The 21048-nt window shown below is 38.5% G+C and overlaps 1 protein-coding gene across 3 annotated transcripts in view; it reads right to left on the bottom strand.

Moving 5' to 3' along the window:
- Window positions 1–2803: 2803 nt before the first annotated feature.
- The window catches only part of NKTR (natural killer cell triggering receptor), a 39901-nt gene continuing 21656 nt past the window's right edge, over window positions 2804–21048 (bottom strand). For 2 of the 3 annotated variants that reach the window (XM_046938194.1, XM_004939074.5), the window contains exons 7-17: window positions 18120–18149; window positions 17136–17281; window positions 15881–16103; window positions 15455–15610; window positions 14281–14368; window positions 11428–11573; window positions 8095–11010; window positions 7768–7863; window positions 7374–7433; window positions 6708–6806; window positions 2804–5183 (exon numbers count right to left, since the gene is read on the bottom strand). In XM_046938194.1, coding sequence (XP_046794150.1) covers window positions 5105–5183; window positions 6708–6806; window positions 7374–7433; window positions 7768–7863; window positions 8095–11010; window positions 11428–11573; window positions 14281–14368; window positions 15455–15610; window positions 15881–16103; window positions 17136–17281; window positions 18120–18149 — 4039 coding nt within the window. In that variant the 3' untranslated portion in view covers window positions 2804–5104. The remainder of the gene's footprint in view (window positions 5184–6707; window positions 6807–7373; window positions 7434–7767; window positions 7864–8094; window positions 11011–11427; window positions 11574–14280; window positions 14369–15454; window positions 15611–15880; window positions 16104–17135; window positions 17282–18119; window positions 18150–21048) is intronic. The other variant, XM_004939075.5, reaches the window with a different exon arrangement.

Here is a 21048-nt window from a genome sequence, read left to right as displayed (position 1 = left end):
GGAAAAAGTTACTGCTTGTGTAAGAAGGCCGGGGCTGCAGAGCACAAATGCAAACAGCCCTCATCATACAGCTGCAAAAATGGCAAACTGCAGGCAGGGATGAGCAGGGGGAATGGGGTCTGCAGGGACACGGAGCAATGCCTGGGTCTGCTTGGGAGCACAGTGTTGGCTGCCCATGGGGTGGCTAAGGGTCTAAGAAATTGCTCAAACATAAAATTACAAGAAAAACAAAAAACAAAACAGCAAAGGGATTGAAGCTATTTAGCCTGGAGAAGAGATTTCGGAGCTTTTCATAAATGTTTTCAGGTGGTTAAGGGGAAAAAGTTGTTCTCTGACTATGGGAAGAAGTGGGCTTCAGGGGCAGCAACAAACTTTAGTATAGATGTCAGAAAACTGCTTCCTTTGCAGTAGAGATGGATCAAGACAATTTGGGATTGGGCTCTACAGCTGAACCTCAGTGCTGGTGATGTTTAGAGACAGGTTGGGTGAGAACTCTTGGAGATCTACAGGTGTAGCACCAGCTCAAATCCCACCAAGCCTCTGGGAATTGCCAGGCAACACCAGAAGGTTTGGGTGGAAGAGAGGCAAGCACCACTGCTCCCCACACTATCTCTCCCTGAAGCCCACCATCAAAGCCCATCCCTGGGGGTTTTTGACTCCTGAAACTGAGTGGTTGTTTGTCACAAGGCAGAGATTTTAGCTACAAAGAAGGCAGAGGTAAGGTCCAAAGTCAGTCATAGAATGGCTTGGGTTGGAGGGGACCTTCAAGCCCATCCAGCTCCAACCCATCCCATCTATGGCCCCATCCACCCTGGCCTCGAGCACCTCCAGGGATGGGGCACCCACAGCTCTCTGGGCAGCAGTGGCAGTGCCAACAGGGCAGTCAGGAGGGCGCTTCAGAGCGTGGGATGGACTCAAGCAGATGGAACCAGGCTTTGATCATGCCCCTCTCCCTTTCCCCGGTACCTTCCAAAGTCATTCTTGTGGCTTTCACCATTCAGCCCCTTGCTGCCATGGGGGGACCAGAAGAGGGGAAGAGCTCATCCTCATCCCTAAGAGCATCATGACTTGGGCTGGGAAGAAAGCCCAGGGAACAGCCAGCCCCTTCCTGGCAGCAGTAGAAAATAAAAGGAAGGGATGCAGCAGCTTTAAGGCCAGGATGAGGGTACATGCTTTGGGCCTCTGCTGCAATTGTGAAATACTACTTTCCTATAAATGCATGCATATCTACAGACAGAGATCTGTATCTCTACAGATCACAGACTGATTCTGTGCATGCAGCCCTATCTGCTTTGAGGGCCACGTGGATATTCTCCAGTTCATGGCTGGGTCCCTTTAATTGCTTACATGATTTCTGACAGTTGTGCCTTCTCACAGGCACAGAGCTACAGCCTTTCAAAGCCGCGTGGAAAACCATTAGCTCCACAGCCGTATATACAGAAATTATTTATATGGATGTGAGGGAGGGGCGGAGCACGCAGAGCTTTATCTTCTCGTGATTTAAATCCCAGGCAGCGTTGGGTTTGGCAATTGCACCAGATGGATTGCAGAGTGCAGCTCAAGGTCATCTAAATACTGCGCCGGGCTCCCGCCGGTAAGAGCCAGTGCAAAACACGCCAAGGCAGCCACAGACATTTAATACCCCGCCGGATACCCAGGGATCTTCAGAAAGAGCACTTGAAACGCTCCTTACCCTCGAGAACAAGGACACAAATAACCCTTGTTTAAAAGCGATAAAGCAGCAGGAATGCAATCTCTCTGCATGTAGATACGGCAGGAAAGCTGCGCTGTAAATGCAAGCTTTGTAAGAACTATTTGTTCATCTGATAGACACCCTCGCAGCCAGACAGCTCAACTCTTCTGATTCTGGAGAAGCTTCCTTCCCTTCCTTCTATTTTCTCCCAAGATCTCTTCTTGTAGTCCAGTAATAGCTAGCTTTAATACACAGCAGGTCTGAGGGCTTTTTATTACAAAATCCTCCCCAGGAGGACGCACAGCAGGCTGTCAGCTCCTCTATTTTCAGCAGCGCAGGCAGTGGGAGGGGACGGCCTGATCTCAGCTCAGCCCCACACGTGCAGCAAGCAGCACTTCAGGTGTGAAAGCAAGCGAGGCTCTGGAGTATCCCTCTCCAACAGTGCGGAATCCCTTGCCTGTATCTCCTCCTCAAAAGCAATCCTCATAAGCTTGCAGTTAGGCCAGGGTATCCAGGTCATGCCAAGGATGGAAGCAAACAACTTCCCCTCGTCCTCACCCATATGGAAATCCAGTTTGTAAAGCTCACATCAAGGCAATCAGCCCTTCCATCAGGGCAACGCCAGCGTATCCAACAAAATCCAGTTCTTCTGGAACAGAAGGTCTGAAAGACCGACAGGTTTGTGTGCTGAGCCATCGCATCTGCTGGCTTCAAGCAATGCCACATCTCCAATATGCTACAGAAACGATGCAGGAACGCGTACTTGGGAGAGAATATTTAGCAAAGTAGTTAAACTCAACACACTGAGATTCCTGCACAGATCTGCGAAGTGGAGCTCTTCACAACAGAAAGGAAGCTTTTATATGTCTCTTGAGGCCATGCTGAGACCTCACATCACCTGGAAATATCAAAATATTTCTTCCTCCTCTGACTACGAAGTAAACGCTCAACAGAGCCTTGTGGAGAAATCGTTCCCTGTGTAGGTCAGGAGAAGGAAAGGCAACTTGTAGCCTTGCAATGGACAAGCAGATACTGAAATCAAAGGACAGTTTTCATTTTCCTGCTTCCTTTAAGCAGCAATGGATTTTTCCAGATGTAGAGAAAACAGCATTTTCAGATATGTACAAAAGTTTATTTTTATAAACAGCAACTACTTTTGAATAACAAAATTGCAAAAACAGACCAACATTAGAAAACCAGCTCAGTGGTGCATTTTCTGTTTGGAGCACAATTGAACAGAATTCACTAAGTAAAAATACTGCCCTCCAATTCCCTCACATCCCTCCCCCAACCATCCACCAGATGGAATTTCTTTATAAAGCTTGAATTCAAGATATGGAACAGATATTGGTAACACTGCAGTAATTTTGGACAACAGACTGACCATATTCCTATTTCCCTGCCCTTTCTTGGCTTTAATGATCGAACAACTCAGAATTGAAACGTGACAGAATCAGATTTTAGGGCAATTTTCTTGGAAGAAATGTTGAGTGGCAATGCTTATATTTGAATCTTTTGTTATGATGTCAGATCACTAGTGCTATTTTCTGTGTAAGGGAAGTAACAAAGGATGTCAAACTATGGAACTGCAACAAACATTATCTTGAGTTAGCAAAGAATTATTTGTTTCTGACTCTGAAATGGCTGCTACTCCGTTAGAAAGAAATCTGCTAACATAATTATCCGAGTAATGCAATTTAACATTAAATACATTTATGAGAACCTTACAAACTACTGATTTGGAAGGATTATGTGCACAATTTTTCATGGAGTTACAAGAGCAGGAAGTGTCTGAGCACAGAGCTTTGGGTCCTCCTGGAAAGATGGGAAAAGAGTGACAAATTCAGGCTCAGGAACCTGTATGCAAATATACTCAGCTGTTCATGTGCATCACATCGTTACAGTTTTCAGACTTCCCTTCTAATTCTGCTTTCATATACCAAAGGCTGAATTTGGGGTACTCAACCAAAAAACCAATATGAATTGATGCCTAAGCAAGAGATGATTACTTTTAATTTTCAAAGCTGCTGGGTCTTGATAAGATTAAAAAAAAGTCATTTTCAATCTTTGAGAACATTCAAGAAAACTAAAGCATCTCAAGATATTACAGAAAGTCAGTAATGAAAGTTATTATAATACAACAGTACTCGTTAGCTCTACTAAAGCTACATTAGTCTGTTTCTTCACTACAGACCCCATTTTTTTCAGGGTATATTTTCTATTAAAAAAACTGCTTCTTAGTATATAACTTTCTAAACACTGAAAAACATTACAAATGGTTTTATATCGACTCAATCGGAATATTGCAAAAATTTATGCTCTTCAGCTTTAAATCTTTTTTTTTTTGTGAGCCATTTAACTGTAACATGAAGTCATTTTTGGTATTTTCCATGCTTTTTTCAGGCATACAAGCATTTCTGAAATCATATCACTTTGACAAGATATAATTCAGTACCTGCATACCAATATTCCTATGGCAAAGGGGACACATCTACAGACATTTTGTAAAGGAATCCTTATGGTTTATTTCCTTGAAAATTATTGTCAGTTAAGACTTTAAGAAGCGTCCTGAACAAGTTCGTGATATACTCAACTGCTTACAACATTTGACTTCAGAATGTGTTGAAGTATGCCTAGCACTGCAAGATGAATTGAAACGGGGCTGCTTTGAAACACTTCTTTAGCCTCTGAAGGACACCTCTGTTTATCACCAAATACGCTTTTAAATGCAGAAGTGTGGACAGGTTGGATGTTAAAATCAAAACTCACTCATCACTCTTTTGCTCACAATTCTCTTGTGTGTATAATCTCACCCTTCTGAGCGGACTTCTGCAGTATCACAGTACAGAAAGGATTAAGACAGAGTGGCAGTCTTTGTTTTCATCACCTACCTGCTGTATATATACCCTCTCGGTATAATGCAAAAGTCAAACAAGATACCATGGAAGCCATCTTCCAGCATTAAAAAAAGCATGTTAACAAACTAGAAATGGCAGCCTTTGTAAGAAGTTCGTCACAGTTTTCGAGCTGCTAGCATATATTTAATGGTAGCAGGCAGAGAGCCCTAAGGTGTTTATAAGCATACCTTAGTAATGACTGCTGCACCAAGAAAGCAGTGCCAGCAAACTCACTCGTGTCTTTCATGGCTTGGAAAATCCAATTCAAGGAAATCAAACTTTTTTCTGTTTCGTAAAAGTAGCGTTTGACATAAAACAACTGAGCTGAGCTTCAGTACGTCTCTCCTCATGGATACAGTCAAGTGAGTTCACTGCTAAATGGTAAAGTTTCAGTTAGCTCAGGAAACACCCTCCAACTTCACTTGTGACATCGTCAGAACAGTTTTTGTTTTTCTTTCTAAATGCAACACTGATAAACTTATTTAATATGGTTTCCATCGCCAAAGAAGCATTTTCAGCTGTATCTGCTGCTCTCACTGGGACTTCGGTTGTTGGAGTAACTGCGATCGCTTTCGCTATCAGAGCCATAAGATCTACAAATAAAAGATTAAAATGCCTCAAAATTGCATTCTGAAGTTATAACTCAAAATTGCATCGCATTACAAAGATTGGCAAGAGATGCACAAGACCAGAAAATATACATTAAGTCTTATATAACAACTGAAATATACATTATGGGACATTCAATTAAAATAGTCATTAACTTCACATGATGAAAACCCAGTGAAAGTCAAGTCAAACTGTTTGTAACCATAACTTTTCTTCCTTTCTTCAGTACAGCTGAAAAATCACCCCAAAGCAATTAGGTTTTTGTTAGCATTAATAGCTAACTAAGCAATATATTCTAACAAATATAGTGTTATTTCTCAACCAAGATGATTTTGTGCCCCCTCGGTTTATGTACTGCAATTTGAAGTCTGGAGAACGGCCCGAAAAATTAGGCCCCACAGTAACAACAGGATTGTGTGTGCATCTGCAGAAGAGAAGTAGATTACAATGTCCTAGCTTATCCAAACCAAGAGTTCCAAGTTCAGCACCTGGCCAAACACACTGATTGTTTCAGGTAAGCCACAGGACGTGCTCAATTTATACAGTGTTCAAATTATACAGAATAAACGTTCCTCACAAATTTTCTAGCCTCATGCCTGCAAGGAAAGCTTTGTGAGGGCAGGGCAGGCATATCCTAACCAAGCATTGTTTCTCTGAAGTTTCCAGACATCCTAAAACAATAATTTTGAAAGATTACTTTCACACTCGTTAATGTCATTAATTTTCCTTCAAATTCATGATGAAAGCCATCTTACTATCAGAACTAGATGGCAAAATGGATGATAGCAAAGTCCATTAAGAGTTAATACAAAGTCATAGGAAAAAAAAAATATGAGTATGAGAACAGAAAATGAAAATTTACAGTAGCCAGAGATCTGCCTGACTTACTGTTGACTAGTAAGGGAAATATTAAAAAGGTATGGAATTAATCACTGCTGAACTCTATTCTCTATATCAAGCACACTTTCCACTTCTGATCTTGGTGAAATGTGCTCACTTACACCTGTGCTAATTCCCCTTGTCTGAGTAGGATAATTTATCCTAAACTTATAATGGTGCAAACGCTGACACAAAAAGCATGCTGGGTTTGCTGGTGAAACATTCTTTCAAAACATGTTCTAGGAAGTTGAAGATTAATTCTGGATAGCACTAATTCTCCCATTTCCTTTGCACACTTTTTTTAATCCACTTTCACAGTCTAGCCAAAAAGCATTCACCATCCAATGGAATTCTTTGCATACGAGGTAGCTTTTAATCCATGACAGGGCACCCAGTTTAAATCCTGAGAGCAAATTCACTGCAGAATTTAAACAAAACACTTAAGGGAAGAACTATAAAGAAAAATTATATGCTTATTTTGACCATACATGGCCATTTATGCAATGTGTTTTTATGTTCGGGAAAAAAACATTAGTTTTCATGAACTTAACTACATACTTTGTGATTTTTTAATTTTTTTTTTTTTTTGCATAAATACAGGGTTAAAGCTATGCAAGTAAATAATGTACCTGGATCTTCTGTCATAACTTCTAGATCTTCGATAGCTGTCACTCCTTTTACTTCTACTTCGACTTCTGCTATAGTAACTATCATAGGTGTATGACCTACTTTAATGGGAAAAGAAAGCCACTGTTGATTTACAGTCACAGGTCTAGAATGCCATTTATGTTAAACACATGCTTTAAAGACATTTATAGACAAAGAAATAAATTGCTATATAGAACTTACTCTTGAAGGATGTGGAAAATGAGATAATACTACATTTTCATAGAAGTTTAATGTCAGAATTAAATATCTTCAAAAGAAGAAATATAATCTTAAATTTATGAATCTACAGGACTTACCAAGCATTTAAAAGGTTCTGATTTTTCACTGCAAACAGCCAATGAAGGAAAACAACTTGTTTGTTAATGCTTCTGAAAACAAGTAACAAAACTATCCTAATTTATATTTCCAATTTCATTCTAACAAAAAAGGGAAACATGTTCACTGTTATTTACGACACGATTTTGTTATGTTCAAAGTGTCTCATTTACGCTCATTTTGCTTTGGTTGAAGTTGCTATCACAAGAAGTTTAATTATAAGTACTACAGACAAAGGGGTATTCTTATACTAAGATATTTTTGTATTAAGTACGGTTATTTCAGAGTTGTTACAGAACTACCACCCATACCTGGATCGACTGTGGTGACCATAAGAACTACTTCTGGATCTGCTTCTACTATAGGTTCGACTAAAAACAAACAAAAAACAAGTCACATTAAGATAATCAGGAACAAGTGCAGAACAGGGCCCAACGGGGAAAAAGGCAAAGAGAGAGAAGGGGAACATTATTTTCCAGAACTCCTTACCCATACTGCTGCACATCAAAGCAAACTGCTTTTCAATAACAGGAAATTTCAAAATATGACTATTCTAACTTGTGCTTCTAAGAGGATGCATCAGATTGTATCACATATAGCCAAGCCCACTTCCAACATGCTCAGAGATGGAAGCATCAAGAATTCTAGGCATAACTTACTGCTTTATTAATATACCTCAATGCTGTCTCCATTAGAGAAACTTACCTACGACTTTTGTAACTGTGGTAAGAACTACTCCGGCTTCTTGACCGGTCTCTGCTGTACCAGCCTCTACTTCTGCTTCTCGTATAGCTTCTCGACCTGCAATTGGTGAACAACTTTAGAAAATCACAAAATAGAATATAACAAGTGAAGAGCAGAAGGAAATGAAAAACAAAAGCATTTTTAAAACTAAATATATGTTCCACACTCACTAAATTATAAGCACTGTTTAAAAGAACGAAAAACTTAGGCTGAGAAAGAAAAGCATGCCTCAGAATACTAGAAACTTTCAAATTAACTTGGTAGGCTGCGAACACATGAACATTTTACCTGTAAGAATATGTAGAGCTTCGGGATCGACTTCTTGAGTGACTGTACGATTCAGACCGTGTTCGGTGTCTGGATTTAGATTCGGATTTACTTCGAGACCTACTGTGGCTCCTGGATGGACTATTGTCATCTCTACTTGGAGACTCCTCCTCGCTGGAACTTTCTTGGTTCCTTGGCCTTCGATTTAGTCGTGCTGTCTTCCTAACTTCATCAAACAGAGATCCAGGCCTTACTTTATTTTTAGCTTTTATTTCAATTCTTAAACCTGCTGGCTTAGCCTCTGGTGCTGAAGCCACATTCTTGACTTCTGTGGCAGTACTTACTGTAGCTGGTTGCAAATTACCAACACCTTGCAAGGGCTTCCATTTATTATCAATTGAATTGCTTTGTGTATTTTCAGCAATTTCATTTTTCAAACTGCTGTCTTTAGCACTAGATGCAGGAACGGAGTTATTTTCTTGCCTTCCTATTTCTTCTTTAATATTAATGAAGTCTACAAGGTTGTTTCCTAGTTTGACAGCATCTTGTTCAGAGGTCTGTAAATCTTTGTTTATGCTAGCACCTAAACTCTGAGGTTTATCAGTGAGAATGACAGGAGACAAAGTGTCCACAACCACCTTCCCTGGTGAGTTACGATCTGGAGTACAAATCTCCATGTTGTCATCTGTCTGAATTACATCCAGTCCATTCTGGTTGCTTTCTTCAGCATGCTTAGTCTCATTATTGCAAGTAGTCACATTTATTCCTGAGTTTAATATACTGGTTGAAGTGTTTGGATTGATGCTATCTTTATTAAGCTTATTTTGATTTGGTGAGGCATCAGGAGTAGTATTTTTAACTAGCAGGTTTTCATCTGCACTAGGCTTTTCACCATTTCCTGTTTTGTCTTTGACTGTTTCATCCTTTTCACAAGCTTGTTGCTGTTTATCCTTCACACCCCTGGTAAGCTGCTTTTCTTTGTCATCCTTGATAACTGGCTTTTCATTTATATCTTCTTCATCTTCTTCACCAAACTCCAGTGGGGGTTGCCAATGAAACACTTCTTTTCTTTTCTGAACTTTGTGTTTCTTCTCCTTTTTCCCTTTTGATTTTTCTTTTGCTTTTTTGGAATGTGATTTTTTAGGAGTTTTTTTCGATTCATGTTTGTGTTTTTTTGACTTTCCTCTGGTATGTGTTGAGTTAGAATGAGAACTCTCAGATTCTGAAGATGATAACTGTTTGCTTATCTTCCATGCACTATCAGAATCCAGAACGCCTTCTGAGGAATTGGATTTTGTTTTTCTCCTTTTGGTAACACTAAGTTCTGTATCAGATCCTGATGTGGCCTCTCCTTCCTCTTTATCAGACAAGGGCTTGGAATCTCCCCTACCACGATGAACCTCTCCCCTTTCCGAGTTTGATTCAGAGTCCCATTTACTACATGAATAGGATTTTTGTTTACTTTTTGCACCACCTCTAGGTTGCTCAGAAGATTGCTCTTTAACTGCTTTCTTTTTAGAATGATCAGCATCCCATTCACGCTTGGATTTCTCCTCCCCTCTCACAGAATGGAAGGTATTTTTATCCTGTTGCTGAGCATCACCTTCTAATTGAAAATGGCCTTCCTTTTCTTGGGCTCCCTTCGCTTTACCAGAATGCTCGCTGTCAGTAGAGAAGTCTGAAGATGATAAACTGTCACTCTCTTTCACTCCTTGAGAAGATTCATCGTAGTCTTTCGTACCCTTATAAGGAAGGGTACTTTCAGAGCTTGTTTCTTGCCTCACTTTAAGAGAACGAGTGTTCTGATCACCTGATGTAGATTTTCTTTTGCTTCTGTGTCTATCATCATCACTAAGGGAAAAATAAGATGTTGACTCACTAAACCCTGACCTGTCACTGCGGTATTTGTTCAGTGATGGTGATCTGCCAGAAGAACGAGATTTTGTCCTTGAGCTAGACAGACTTCTAGATCTCGTGTAAGATCTTGAGTATGACCTACTTCGAGAGGACCTGCTTCTTGATCTCTGCCAACTATCCGAGCTTTTATCACTACGATATTTGGAATAGCCACTTCGATCGCTATCAGAACTCCCCTGTTGCTTTTGATACGAAGAAGTATTAGCCTCTTTAATAACTACTAAATTATAGTTAGTCTGGGGGGGGATTAAATGGGTTGCTTTAGCTTTCATTTCCTGAATTCGCTCATAAGATGGCTTCCATGGTTTTTGCCCAGGCTTCCACCTTGAAGGTGGAGGACTATCACTTAAGGGTATTACAGGGAGGCTCTCTGGAACAACAGGTGGGATGACGACTTTATCACTTGGTAGTATAACTGCTCTTACAGGGTCAGCAGGCTTGTTCAACTTATTTTCATTTAATCGTGTTGAAGTATTTCGTGGAGAATTGGAAACAGTCTTTTGATGCCTAGGGTTAGAACTTGATCTTGACCTACTTCGAGAACGTGATGATTTAGAGGCTGATCTTGATCTGGAACTTCTTTGGGAATAAGACCTTGACTTAGACCTAGATCTGGACCTGGACCTGTAATATGACCGACTCTCTCTGCTTGAGAAAGTTGATGAACTCTGGTCTTCCTTATCAGATTTAGACCAGTCTCTTCTGGATGAACGTCTAGAAGACAATGAAGAGGAACGAGATTTCCTCTCACGATCACAAGACGATTTCTTCTTCCTGAATGAACGTGAGGATTCTACCTCTGATGAAGCTGATGCTTTCTTTTTCTTAGCTTGCTTGTGCTTCTTGTAATGCTTCTGCTTTTTAGACTTCTTTTTATGTTTCACTTTCTTTTTTCTGTGTTTTTTGTGGTGACTGGAGTACCTCACAGTACTTAGATCAGAATAGCCATTATGTGACCACGATCTTGATCTCCGTGATGCACTTCTTTCATCCCACCTGCTTGTACATGGGTCACTTAACCTTAAAAAAACAAGAAAGCACCACATTAAGTGAAAATTCTTTTAAAAACTTTGTGTTTCCCCCCCGCATCCCTGCCCCGAGGCAGTTAATGAAGCTTAAGAACTGTAAAAATTCCTGCATTTGTTATTAGAAAACTGCATTTTGAATTGTTCCAATTGCACCACCAGAAAAAAAATATTCTATGACATTATGCCTTTTCAGCATGCCTTCATCCGGTGTTACATCTCTGAACCAGAAAGTCTTTAAGAAAGATTCTATTTAAATTCAGAACATTAGAAATGGAAAGATGCCAAATACAAGTATATTTTTGCAAATTTTATTTAGTCAAAAAAGAAAGACATGGAACATCTATATAATCAATTTGTGTTAAAAAAAAAAAAAAAAAGACGACATTATATATTTATGTTATGATCTTACTTATCGCCTTTACTCCACTTTTCTCCACTAGGTGGTCTATATGTTCGTAATCTCTGCATTTCCTCTTTCCAGTGAGGAGGAGTCTCACTGCTCTCATCATCATCAGACTCAGAACACGACCGTGATCGAGGTGGAGTGTGATATCGCTACAATAGTAAAGAAAAGTCATTCAAGAATACATTTGCCTTTAAAGAAGACTGGATAATACATAAGTATATGGTGCCTCTCATACAGATTTTGGCATGAACCTTCAAAATACAAACCAGACAATGTTATTCTCAAACTGTCACAGAGAACATAAATTATGAATTCCCTGCCAAAAATATCCACTTTGGGCGCTCATATATCCTACGTGTGAGACCAGATTACATAGCTAACTGTATTACCCTGAAGGCAGTTCTCAAAGCTTGAGTGGGATGGTGGTTTTTTTTTTTTTTTTTTAAACATAAAAGGAGGAATTTAGGAAGAAGACAAATTCCCTTTATGGAGCACCTTCTGGAGCATCATAATTACTGCAGATAACCAAACTTCTGTTTTCCCCCATGATACTAAAGAACAGACGTTTCACTTCAGTTAACAGACACTGAACTTCTTGTAAGCATTAAGATGAGCTCTATTTCAAAAGTCACTGCTGTTCATCCCTTCAGGAATGGGCAGCCAGGTTAAAATCTTACAAGCAAAAAATCTTTAAAAAAAGATATTTTTGTTTTACACATTAAAAAAGTGTAATGAAGCTTCATGCTAAAAATGATGCTTAGACACAACATTCAAATGAGCAACACGAGCTTTTCCTGCAGCAGCAGCAAAGTACTCATAATATTGCTAACTCATTATTTTCCATTACCCAGTAGGATGCACACTTAAGTAACTCACATGAGGAAATTAGATGCTCCTCAACTCAATTAACAAAGAAGAAAAACTTCTGGGCTTTACTCAATTATTTTGAGCCACTAGTAAAGCCAACAGTATGTGGAAAAAAACAAACAAACAACAGTTTGTTCGCCAGTGTAATAGGAGAAAGACCCATGTATTGGTTTACATAGAATTCAGATAACTTCAGGCAGAACTCTGAAGACTCTTTCTCTTCATGTAAGAAAACAAGGAGCATCTGTCACGGAGACCTGGAGATTCCCTACCCTTTCTTCTGAAGCAATGACTGCTTGAAAAAAGAAAAAAATAAAAATAAAAAAGGTGTTGCTCCCCCTCCAGAACCTAAGAGAATTCAAAACTACAAATGAGTACCTTGAGTAGTTGGCTGTAGAGAGAAAATGAACTATTAGAGGTTGCAGAAAACATGTTCCTCTAACTGCTAGGTTTAAATTATTTCTGATATTATTTATTATTTTCACTCTTAATTTTCCTAAGAGGATGCCAAAATTAGGAAAAACAAGATACAGGCACCCAAGTTCCTGACAAAAGCCAATTCTACTCAGTGCTATGTTAGTTTTCCAGAAATCTCTGTTTACATAAATACTTCAAAACGCTGTATTTCAAAGGTTTCCTTTAATGGATATCACAGGAGTCAAATACAAATGAAAGTTGTCAGATGCACCAAGGACAACAGCTATCAGATTTAATGTCAAGGCTGGCAAATAAAGGAATAAGAGGCACTCAGCTGTGGCTCAAACACTACAGCACCTTGTGTCATCTTAGGGCCATGAGCCAATAATTTTGGGGTTTAAAATCTTTGCATCACAAGGATGCAAAGCTAAAAATATATTCTTCAAATGCAGTGGCTATGACAGAAGAAAAGTCATATTCAAGGGAGTCTTGGTTAAGACCGTCCTTGTGAAGTATCTTCAGCTAAATAGGTAGATTAATCAACATATGTCTAAATTTAAGGACATCCACTGAAGGACTAAATGCACATTTAGGAAATAAATTTTTCTTAACTCCCTTTGCTACTGACTGAAAAACAACAGTGTTTTGGGCCCCATGATATAGGTTATTAAAGAACAGACAAAAAAACTTCTCTTAAGGACAGTGGCACTAATACAAAAGCCTTGAGGTTAGAAGAGCATTGAAGTAGAAAAAAAACCCTACATTAACATTGACAGTCTTCACAGCGGAAGGTAGAATAAAAATGGACCAAGCCTGTCTATTTGTAAAAAGCCTGCTCTACTAGCAATGCAAAAAAGTAACTTCTTGCCCATCAGTGTTATCTGCGAAACTACATGGACTTCATCTCAGGCACCTGAGCAGATGAAATCTGACAAGTTACATTAAGCAGCTTAGGAAAAAAAAAAAAAAAAGAAACAAACAAAAGATATACTTCAAATGTCAAAAAGCAGAACTAACAGTTCAAGTGGTCCTGCCAATGTTGCCAGCAGTACTGCTGCTTCCCAGCATTGTATGCACAATCACGTGCACCAGAAAGGGCTGTGTATACATCAGACACCGTAGAAGAGCCTTTTCTTTGGTTCTACTCCAGCCCTAGTGTTTCACAGATACAGTGAGGAAATCCAAGGGGATGAGAGTGCAAGCTTGTGTCACTTCTCATTGCTTCAGATCTTGTGGCTCACCTAGGATGAATCTTTGCTGAATTAATTTCAGCCTTTAGAAATAAATAATTTTCTCTTGTTTGAAGCTTCCTTATGTTCGAAACTACTCGTGAGTGAGTGAGTATGCATTTGTTTTCCCAAACAATGTTTGTATTATGGACATTAATAAGAGGGATGGGGAAAAAGTATTGTAAAATGAAGTACTTAACAAACAATATTTCCAACTTCTAAGCTTGAATCTACAGCACATCAACAACAATAACAACATCACACAGACTCTTAAAGGAAATTCAAAGTTCAAGGTCAGAGAAAATACTCAGGATGAGAGGAAAGAAAAAAGAAAATCACATACTATGGTGCCTCTTCCTTTAATTTTTCGTCCAGATTTAGACACTGATGGTTTCTGGTCAGTTAGAACTGGAGTAGCATCAAGGAGCTTCCTACAAAAATTAATAAAATATGAGCTTACACAAATAAACCCACACATAACAATTTTAACTTCAACCTAAAACTAATTTTCATCATGAAAAAATATCTTAATAATCTACTTTGATAGGGTAGAACTAAGAATTTGGTGAATGATATTCCAAGAAGTCAACCACGCACAGATCTGCAGAGAAAGGGAAATCAATACGTACACTGGTTTTCAGCCAGCTCAGCAGATCTGATTTCCTTTCCTGATAAATAAATGCTAATGATGAACTTGCAAAGTACTCTGTTAAAGTGGATTTTCTCAAGAGGTTAACTTGTGTTTGGTGAACAAATTGTTAAGATGACACAGAAAGAATAGCTTCAGGATCTTGGCTGTTACACAACAATGCCTCAGCATAGGGAATGGCAGTTCATGACAATCCACAAGTTCTAAAGCCTTGCATCCTTCCTCAGCAACAAGAGGTAATTCAGCACTCCTTTTTAGAGAGGTTGAAAGAAGCAGATAAGGCTTTGAAAACATGTGTAGCACTTCAAGCAAAAGCTTACAAAAGAAATTTGGGAGAAACAATTGGGATTTATCAGGCATGCTAACAGAAAGTAAGTTGTGAATGCATGACTTTGTTTCTACAAAAACACTGTCTCCTGTTCTCTAAATTAGAGACTGCTTCTAAGACTCTGTTTCACTCATTTTGCATCAGTTTTTATCCCTTTAGTCTAAGAAGCTGAGCAATCACTTCTCCCATTCAAGTTTGTCTTGCAATGAGATATCCGCTGTGTTTTTTGTTGCAAAATTTCCTCTAGAATTAGTGAACAATGTATGCATTGTGTGTAATTGAGTTTAAGGTAACGATATGCATGATCCTTATGGTTCAATGAAATGAATTCATGAGGTTTCAGTGAAAAAAACCCACAAAACCAAACCATTCTGAAAGGAAACTGTCTCAAAGTAGGATGCTTAAAGTACCTTGTTTAGAAATGCTGATACTACACCTATTATTTGCTATAAGTTCCGGAAATACATCTTTAGTGGGAAAGTTTTATGCATAATTTCCAGCAAGAAAGCCAACATAATTAGAAAACATAATGCTCCTTACGGTTCAGGTTCTGTACTGACAACAGGCACATCTCTTCTCAGCAAAAATCTATTTTCAGGCACTGGAGGAATTTCTTCAGGACGTACCACAGGCTTATCCCTCTTTGTGCTGACATCCACTGCTTTTTCTGTTACATCGCTCTTGTCAGAAAGGCTGCTAAGAGGAAAAAAGTAAGGTTATAATTCAGAATCAACTGACAAACACCACTTTCCAGAGCGAATTCCCAAAATAAGCCCACATGATGAAACGAGCTATCAGATGACTTCAAAAACAAAATGCATTTCGTTAAGTCATTTTATGCTAAAAGAAGGATGCAGTCCAAACTTACAGAATAAAAGCACCTTCATATTAATTGCATGAGTACTTCATGAAAAAGGAAAGTTTCTCAAATTTCTCTGAAATTCTTAAATTTAAGAAACTAGTCACCATCTTTGGTTTGAGGCTCGCTTGCTTCTCAGATCCTCTTTCTTCCTCTCTTCCTTCCTCCGTTTTCTTGACTGTTTGGTTTTAGCTCTTCTTTTACGCTTTCTTCTTCTGCTTCTTTCATCTTCAGCTTCACTTTCAGACGAGGTTTCTGAAGGGTCTGATCCACTGGAGGAGGAGTCTGAAGCTTCGGAGTCAGAACAGACTTTCTTCTTCTTCTCCAAAGCTTAGAAACAGATATTTCAAATTTATAGTGTGTACAAGCATTGTGCATATATACAGAAGGTATACAATTTTACATACGTAAAAACACATACTTCTCCAGGAGCTCAGGGTGTAAACCTTTCACAGCGAGGTTTGTTAAAGAACAATTACATGAATTTTACTGTGTCCAGTATAAAGCACTATCAATAAGATCACACATTTTTTCCAATAAGGATGGTTGTAAAAAAATCTCTTCATTTGCCATCAAGTGAACTGTAAGAATTTCTATGCAAGATGCATCAATGAAACACCAAAGCACTTTAAAGGCATATACTGGAGGTCTGTAAGTGGAGTTAACACTCAGATGTTGGGGAGTTGGACCAGATGACCTTTAAAGGTCCCTTCCAACTCTAAGGATTCTATGAACTTATGTCACAAGTTTTGGTATCCTGTTCTTTCTGCATCCTCCTCCTTTAGGCTCTTTCCTCTCTACAGGACAAAAAAGAAAAAAAAAAGGAAAAAAAAAACAACCCCCACTATCCTTGAAGAAACAAAAAACTGAAGTGAAAAAAACCAACAATCTTACCTCAAAACAATCCACACTTCACAATAATTGCATAAAGACATACCTAAGATCATTTATTTCCTATGAATTCTCATAAAAATCACATAGACTTCCTTTACAGACATATTAACATTAAAATAAGCCTTCAGAAACGGTACAAAATCCCCCATCAAGAAAAGCTTCTGACTGGACAACAATGTTTCAAGCTCTGAAAAATAACTTCTAATTGCTTTTCGAGTTTACAGCATTAACCACAAAGATTGATTAAGGAGAAGAGGAGGCAGAAATGCAAGTTCTAAGGCACAAAGGTTGAGGCCAGAGAACCTCCTTTCCCATGCCTTGCTTGCCTACTCTAACCTCTAAATAAGACTCGTTTGAGCTAAATTAAGATTTAATAGATTCACCATAGTGATTTCTAGATGCTGGAATAGTTTTTAGACTCCGAAAGCAATGTCAACATTCAATTAACTTCAGCTTACGTATGCTTACCGTCTTTTGCAGGTTTTGTAACAAGCACCCCACAGTCAATAACTCGTACATCTGCATAGGGTCTACTGGCAGTATCAGTTTTCAGATTTTCTATTTGTTCTATTACTTCAAAACCAGAAATAACCAGTCCAAAGACAACGTGTACGCTGCAGAAATAGAACAGTTGGGAAGTGCAAGCATTTATATATTGCTGTAACCTTTTTCCAATGAATTTCAGATTTACAGAGTCATTCTCAACCAGAAACAATCAGCTTCACTGGGTCATCTGGCTCTTAAAAATATCACATTTAAAAATAAGGCTTTTCAAAATCACTATTACATTGACAACAATGCTAATGATCAGGAGGTATGTTTTGCTTCAACTTGATGCCATCTTAATCTCTTGTAATGGGCACTGTGAACGGGTCATCATTTCTAACCGAGCCTTCTATTTTTGAAAAGCTGAGCTCCAGGCAGATAAAATAAAGATGGTCACGAATTCCTGCTTTCCCCAGAGATGAAGCATTTATAGGTCTATGCAAACTCAGCATGCAAGTTCCCACTAACACTGAAGGCACAGTTACAATTAATGAATCTCTAATTCTGATCTACCATACCACACTTCTTTTTCCTTCTTCCAATTAACCTGTAACTTGTACTTCCAGGAACTAATCTGTTTTGCAGATAAAATATGTAAAAAAAAAAAAAAAGTACTATTCTACTATATTAAACTGGACATTTCAACTTGATATGTGGGCTAAGGGCAGCAACCAGGTTTAAATAAATGAATATGGAAGGTTTCAGGCCTTTCAAGCTTTGGGAAATAAGTTGTAATTTGGATTTTTTATAGAACTCAATCTTCAGTTTTCTATCTTCTTCTGCTTCATAATCTTTCACAGAACTAAGAATTTGTGTTCCCATCGTTCTCTACTTTCAATATAACGTGTGAAGGCTCATGAATAATTTCCACTTTATCCATCATTGAAGAAATTGAAGGATTCTTACCCATCAAGATGAGGAGCGGGTTTTGTTGTTCTGTTTGACAAACAGCAAGATGGTGAGATGGTAAAATAAAAATCAAGGATTCAGATGAAGTAAGAGGAGAATGGCACAGGAAAAAAAAAAAAAGGTGAAGGTAAGACAAAATAGTGAAAAAATTCAGTTACATACAAGGAATTAAAAAACCTTACAGCTTACAGACACAGGCACTTTTTTAATCTTTTACACCAAAATTTGTTTAAAGTTTAGCTAACTGTGCATACTTGAAAGTTGTACCAAATACCATTTTATGCATGCAACAAAAAATATTCAAGTCTCTTTAAATACACATTCAAATGTAACTACCATCTTTAATCACAGAGAAGATACAACTTGGAAGTAAATATTGGGCAACTAATGAAATTTACATGTTTCTCAAATTGTTATTACACTGTACGGCCACTTTAGAGACAGTTCTATTTAAAAAAGAAATGGGAAAACAGAGTTGTCATATGTGATAGATTCTTTGCTTTTGCTTTTTTTTTTTCCCTATTACTTTCCACCTTCTTGATTGGCCTCATGACTCAGAATACAAAGCAGCACTATCTTTAAGTGTCAGGACTTAGTACTTCTGCTGATGAGCTCACAGGCTTCCCAAAAGAAACAGCAGCACAGTGCAAGTAGACATTATCTGGTACCCTGCAGTTTACTTCTGTGGTAAATTCAGACTTGCTCCCTGTTTTTCAGGTTTCCACATTTAGCTGTTTCTAGACTGAAGGGGAAATGGCACTGCATTACATTTTGTGCATTCTGCTAATAGGCATTGGAGGCAGCTACGCTAAACTTCCAGGCTGGATTTAAATTGGAATATTCAAGGCTGTGCATCTGTAAAGATATCTTAAGATGATTCAAATTTTTGATAGTAACTCTACGACTTGGTACCTCTCTATACACTTCTCTAAAAAGGAAAGCAAATTACTTCATCAGAATAATTTGTATCTGAAATTCTTATTTGAAAGTATTCTCTTCCTCTCTTCCCCAGGCAGCTGCCTTGTTTTTCTAGCTTCCTTCCACTGTAATACTCTCCCCCAGCATAAAAGTATCACAGGGTGTATATGCTTCTTCTACACTTACAGTAACACAGACCTGGTACAACAAAGTCAGGCTTTCACTGCTATAATAAAATAGTGTTCAAGCACATGGCTGCACTCTACTTTCAACTATTAGCTGACAAGATGCTGCAGTGCTGGAATGCATGCAAAAGGTGGAAGTGCCCATCAGAAGTGCTTACACTCTGATTTCTTTAGGCTCCAAACACCAACCAGACTTTCTGCTTCTGTAACCCTAATATTACAGAGACCTTCTTCAGCTTATAAGCAGGGAAAGAGATGCTATCAGGACATTTCATTTCTCAGTAGTAGGGGTGTTCCTTGTTTTTCCCTCACTAATTCAGCATCTTGCTGCAAAATAAAACATTCTCACAGCTTTGGAAGTTCCATCAGCAAAGTTAGCTACATTAACGACCTGCTGTTAAGTGAACATTGTAAGCAGGCATAATTATAAAGCGGAGCTTAAAGTAGTGACAGAAGCAGGTTACTTCAGTGAAAGCAACAGTAAATGAGACTCAGCATTTAGAATCAGCTACAGAAAGCAACGAGTTCAGACTCCCCTGATATGAATCCTGGAGCAGTGTGCTCCTGCCGTGCTGCAGCAGCACTTGGAGACCAATTGAGCAAACTATTTAAGCATCAGCTCACTTTAGACCAGTCCTTGATAAACAAGGAAACTGAGAGTTGGTCACTGGTAAAGCCACTTAGCTTTTCATTGAGCTGATACAAAAAGCGGACAGAATTCTTCTCATTTGCCTGCTCATTATGGGAAAGCACACAGAAAAGCATTACCCAAGAAGAAAACTTTCTAGATGCAAGAGAAGGAGTTAGGCAACTTAAACCACTTCCAAAGGGAAGCTGAAACCAAACTCCTCATTGTTCTATTGAACTTTCTCTCATCTCAAGGTCAGGGCTGTAGTACTGCAATTAGCCTGCAAACATTTGCACTTTGGAAGAGCGTGTCAAAGTTTTTTGCCTACGTTGCACCCTTTCAGTTCTTGAACATTTATACCTTGACCATAAAACTTCATGAGGACAAAACCCACTTACTACTTTGGCACTACAGAAGCTTAGAGTTATGATCATTTCCTCCCAAGAAATACTATTTCATTAAAACATTTCTCTACAGAAGTTTGATAATTTATAACATTGACAAATCTGCCTCATAATAGCTACTATTTCCAAGTTATTTGCAGGAGGACAAATATCTCTATTCACCCAAATTAATGCAAGTTGGTTTAAGGTACTGCTGAAGAGAAGAGCATCTTTTCCATAAAAGCATGTTATTGCCCACCCTCCCCAAGAACCTGAGGCCTAACAAAGGACTCAATGCACATAACAATATGATCAGAGAAACAAGAAAGATTAAAAACAGAAAGAGAAAAGAAAAGGACACAGCCTTAGAGGAATGAGACATTACCTTTGGAGCGCACGATGTAACACTGTTTCTGTAAATTTTACACAAAAATGGCAGAAATAAATTGTAATACATTTTCAGACAAAACTGAGTCTATGTTTTTATTAAATACAAGTTTAAAATTAATATTAATCAAGTTGTATGCAGAACAAGGATGCCTAAAAAGAGGGCTCTAAATTTTCTTTAGAATACAAGGCACTTTGAAAACTACAGTCAGTTCTCTTGAACAACACAAAACTGCAGAAATAACTTCCTTGCATAAACTATGAGAAAGATAAACTGTTAGAATCCTCCCAATCCCCTCTGAAATGCTCAATCCAGCACAAGTGTTAGAACACATGCACAGCTTTAAACAGAAGAATAACTGATTTCAGTGGGTCTGTTGATGTGCTGGTGGTTACATCTGTGTTCAAATGTCCAATGGAACCAA

The sequence above is a fragment of the Gallus gallus genome, chromosome 2 (genome assembly GCF_016699485.2).
Source record: "Gallus gallus isolate bGalGal1 chromosome 2, bGalGal1.mat.broiler.GRCg7b, whole genome shotgun sequence".
In the NCBI taxonomy this organism is placed as follows: Eukaryota; Metazoa; Chordata; class Aves; order Galliformes; family Phasianidae; genus Gallus; species Gallus gallus.
This window is presented reverse-complemented; position numbering and strand designations above follow the sequence as displayed.